Consider the following 5000-nt stretch of genomic DNA (forward strand, 5'->3'; position numbering starts at 1 on the left):
TTTCCTAATTATTCCTATCAATATTTCTCAGACATTTTCCTCCCGCATGTAAATAAAACAGTTTTGTAAACGAATAGAAAATAAATAGTTTGTTAATAATTACTAGATTTCTGTTAGAACACATCAGCGTACACGTCACGTCACACAAACTGACGATTCGTTCATACGTGATTCGCCGGATTTGAAAACCCTTATTTTTTAACTGTACAGTAATTTTTAAGTATATTTTAAAATAATTCACATAATACTTATAGATGTTGTTTGGTCGTGAAATGTACTGTGTTTTGTGTTACTTTATTTGTATATCTGACAAATTCCTGTTTAAGGCACGAATGTGCTGCTCTGAAATCTTCATCGATTCTGTGATGACGTTTCGGCGACTGAACAACAAACAGTGTTTGGGTTTGATCCCAAATGGCGGCTCAGAGTGACCCTAGTGCACTAGGTGTAGCCTCGGCGCCGCGCCCTCGGTAGGGCGCCTATGTAGTGAGGGCGCGTGTATTCGAGACGCCTCGCTGGACCCGAGTAAGCAGGACAGGTAGAATTTGTTGTGTCCGTGTCGTTAGCTTGTGTTCCGTTTGTGAGCTGAAACAGATATTGAAGCTAGTTTTCCTCCTAAATGAAGGGAATTTTTGTGGTAGTGTTTATTAGTGTTTGTTTGTGTTTGTTAGTGTTTAAAAAGGTCGTGATTAGAGTCGCGGTTTGTTACTGAGTCACAGGAGCTAACAGGCTATAAACGTTAGCAGCTCTGCTGAGGGACGACCTTTTTATACCGCCCGTGTTTTTCTGTCCGATCCGCGACATTCAGATCGGACATCAGATCGGACATCACAGTGCAGCTTTATAAAGACTTTATAGTGACGGAATCTGTGTGGGTTTGTTACAGCAGCGCTTTGGGCCTGAATCAGTGTTCACTAGTTTAATGTTGTGCACTGAGGAGCAGCTCATAATGTCGCACTGACACCAGATCAGTTCATCTGATTACTCACTAATGTTTAGTTTGTGTGTTTATACAGAGATAAACATGACGTTGGCATAAAGTTACACGTCCCGCTGGTTGGTAGTTAGATTATTAAATATTATTGTTATTATTGAAATGTCCAAATACTACTGAGTTTATGTGACATTGTGTGTGTTAACATCCAGACACTCACACACACACACACACACACACACACACAGCAATAATCTGGGGCAGTGACGTCACATCAGGGAGGTTTCAGCACTTTATAAGTCAAATAAATAAATATCTAAATCATCTTGTGTTCCAGACAAAGATCTGAGAGCGTGTGTGTGATGAGACTGAATGTTAACAGAATGAAGGTGACTGCAGGATTTGCACCGTGTTGTTAGGCTTTGTGTTTGGAGCCCTGAGATGTTGCACTCGTCCATCAGCCTGTAAAGTTTCCCTCTAGCTGAGAGACTCGAGTGTGTAATATTAGTTATTAGAGTTAGAAAGTAGTCGGTGGTGTGGAGTCGGTGCCGTGCTGCGGCCTTCATGACATGAGAAGATGAACGTAGAGAATCAAGCACTAGATTTATGCAAAGCCAGAATGAAAGCGTCTGATGATGACCACAGCTCAGCGTTCATCTCAGAGGAACTCGTCCTCCACAATAGCATCAAGTTCATAGACAAGGATGCGGAAGGTCCGGACTCGGGACACGAGGATAAGAGCGATAAAGAAGAACTGCTGAAGAACAATGGAACCTTCCTTTCAGTGCCATCTCACATTCCTGAGGAAAGTAGCACGCAGGAAACGGAATCCAGTTTTTCCGTCAGAAGTGTGAATGACGACGAGGACATGGACATCGGTGTGGATTTGAGCTTGGATGAGAGTGGAGTTTTGGAGTCCGACCCGGTGACTGTGCTGGTGGGGAGCCACAGTGCAGCTTCAGTAGTGTCTGAAAGGGATAAGGATCGGGGCGAGACTTTAGAAGCCGATCCCTCGAGTTCGACCGACGCGGAGGTTTCGTCCCCGTCACTGTCCTCGGATCAGCAGGAGGGAGCTGAACCCAAACCCGGGGGCAAGAGGGTCACATTTCCTCCAGATAAGGACATTGTGTCTGGATCAGTGGAACCAAAGGACCCATGGAGACATGGTGAGTTCACTTTACTGGTTTTTATCTGTCTCAAACGCACACACACACACACACACACACACACACACACACACACACACACACACACACACACACACACTGCAGGTGAGCCAAGCTTCTCTCTGTTTAGGAAACACACCGGAGCTGATGTGAAAGGTGACGTCTCAGATTTACGTCTCGTGTCGTTCAGCTCCTTCTTCTCCTCTCAGCTGTGCTTAAGGATCATTTAACTCTCACAGCAAAATCCACTTCAACAGCAGCCATAAAAACCATCTCACCTTACCTGTCCTGAATAGAGCGAGAGAGAAGCAGCTCTCTACCTGGTGATTAAAATGACATTTGATCAGTGAATGAGTTCCAACACTGCGTCTCTCCTCAAACTCCAGTGTGATGAGTAAAATACTGACACTGACTCACAGCTCCTCGTTCCTCTTTATACCAGATCTCCTCTATTCTTCTGTCTCAATCTGATGTGGTTTTCTTTTATACCTTTATCTTTTAGCTTTTTTCTTTATCTATCTGTCTATCCAGACATTTGTGTGTAAAAGCTGAGATGTTCAGTAGATAATTAACGATCTCAGTATGTAATCATATACTAAAGAAGATGATTTAATGTCACAGTTCCTTGATGTTTCAGCTGTTTATGATTAAATTAAACACTGAGGGAACAAAAGTCCACTCAGTTTAGGAGCTATGATGTGGAGCCCAGTGTTAATCGATCCTTTATTAACGCAGACACAGGGTTAAATACACAATGAAACATTAATTAGGAAATGGTTATGTGTGAGTTATACAATCCTGGTATAAGTGATTGTTTTAGAGGGCGTGGCCAAACAGGATCATTAGTAGGTCACATGACCAGGACATGTCTGTAGTAATGTTTCTCCAAACCCCTGGAACTCATTATTTTAAGCCGTTTCTGGATTTTACTGTTGTGTGTGTGTGTTGTGTTGTGAACACGTCTATGTTCTGACTTTATTACTGCCACAGAAGCTGTGTTCAGTTCCACATAACACTCCGTACTGCAGATAAATCCTGAAGGAAGTGGATGATGGTAGGATCCTCTTCTGACTCCGGAGCAGGAAGTTTTTTTAGGAAAATGTACTTCTCTGCTTTGTAACTTAATATAACTCCAGACGCTGTGGTCTTGTTTAGACCGTAAACATTATGCTCGCTCACACACACACACACACACACACACAGGAGCAGGAACAGGATCTGTACTCCAGCTTCACTGAGGGACGTGAAATTCCACCTCTGACTCTTGTCTTTAAAGCTAATTAACAGATGAACTCTGTAGTGTTTACACTGAACACTCTGAACGTTGTGTTGAAGGTCTCAGGGTTTAAACTCAACCTGTTAGAAATTGTCATATGTCCAAGATACAGAAGGTTTGTTTGTACAACAAGGTGAGATTTGATCTTAACTCTCACACACAGGCTGTGTTCAAATTCACAGCTCAGAAGAGTCACATGTTTTGTTAGCTCTTACCTGTCATCATCTCCGTGTCCATCTCCGTGTCCATCTCTGTGATCTGATCTCGTTGTCTCTCGTTTCGCTGTCCGTCTCGGTGTCGATCATCTCGGTGTCTATCGTTTCGCTGTTCGTCTCGGTGTCTATCGTTTCGCTGTTCGTCTCAGTGTCTATCGTTTTGCTGTCCGTCTCGGCGTCTATCGTCTCGGCATCTATCGTCTTGGCGTCTATCGTCTTGGCGTCTATCGTCTCGGTGTCTATCGTTTCGCTGTTTGTCTCGGCGTCTATCGTCTCGGTGTCTATTGTTTCGCTGTTCGTCTCGGCGTCTATCGTCTCGGTGTCTATCGTTTCGCTCTCCGTCTCGGTGTCTATCGTTTCGCTCTCCGTCTCGGTGTCTATCGCTTCGCTGTCCGTCTCGGCGTCTATCCTCTTGGTGTATATTGTCTCTGTGTCTATCGTTTTGCTGTCCGTCTCTGTGCCGATCGTCTCTGTGTCTATTGTCTCGCCGGCTATCATCTTGGTGTCTATCGTCTCTGTGTCGATCGTCTCGGCTCCAGTTTTCTGTCCTTCCGCTGATCCTGAGATGTAAGAGTTTATCTGGTGATCTGTTTGTGACCAGTCACATTATCTCTCATGGTGTTTGTGCTTCTCTCTGTAGGTCTGTGTCCATGTTAACATCTTTCTTATCCTCTGTAAATTAGCTGTTTATAAAAGCCTTTATGGTCACATAGTTTGTCTCTTGTGGGCGTGAACCAAATGTTGGCGTTGTGGCCTGCACTAATCAGTGTGAGTTACTCATACTCATACACTCATACTGACACACACACATAAACACACACACACTGACACACACACACAGACACAGACAAACTGACACAGACACACACACACACTGACACAAACACACACACTGACACACACATAAACACACACTGACACACACACACACTGACACACACACTGACACAAACACGCACACTGACACACACATAAACACACACACACTGACACAAACACACACACTGACACACACACTGACACAGACACAGACAAACACACACTGACACACACACTGACACACACATAAACACACACACACTGACACACACACACTGACACACACACACTGACACAAACACGCACACTGACACACACATAAACACACACACACTGACACACACACTGACACACACACTGACACAGACACAGACAAACTGACACAGACACAAACACACACTGACACACACACTGACACACACATAAACACACACACACTGACACAAACACACACACTGACACAAACACACACACTGACACACACACTGACACAGACACAGACAAACACACACTGACACACACACTGACACACACATAAACACACACACACTGACACAAACACACACACTGACACACACACTGACACAGAC

General features: G+C 44.2%; 1 protein-coding gene across 1 annotated transcript in view; it reads left to right on the forward strand.

Annotated features, from left to right (window-relative positions):
- Positions 1 to 478: 478 nt before the first annotated feature.
- Positions 479 to 5000, forward strand: part of ppp1r37 (protein phosphatase 1, regulatory subunit 37) — a 28637-nt gene continuing 24115 nt past the window's right edge. The window contains exon 1 of the mRNA XM_060878746.1: positions 479 to 2100. Coding sequence (XP_060734729.1) covers positions 1512 to 2100 — 589 coding nt within the window. The 5' untranslated portion in view covers positions 479 to 1511. The remainder of the gene's footprint in view (positions 2101 to 5000) is intronic.

Source organism: Tachysurus vachellii, chromosome 9, assembly GCF_030014155.1.
Source record: "Tachysurus vachellii isolate PV-2020 chromosome 9, HZAU_Pvac_v1, whole genome shotgun sequence".
NCBI lineage: Eukaryota > Metazoa > Chordata > Actinopteri > Siluriformes > Bagridae > Tachysurus > Tachysurus vachellii.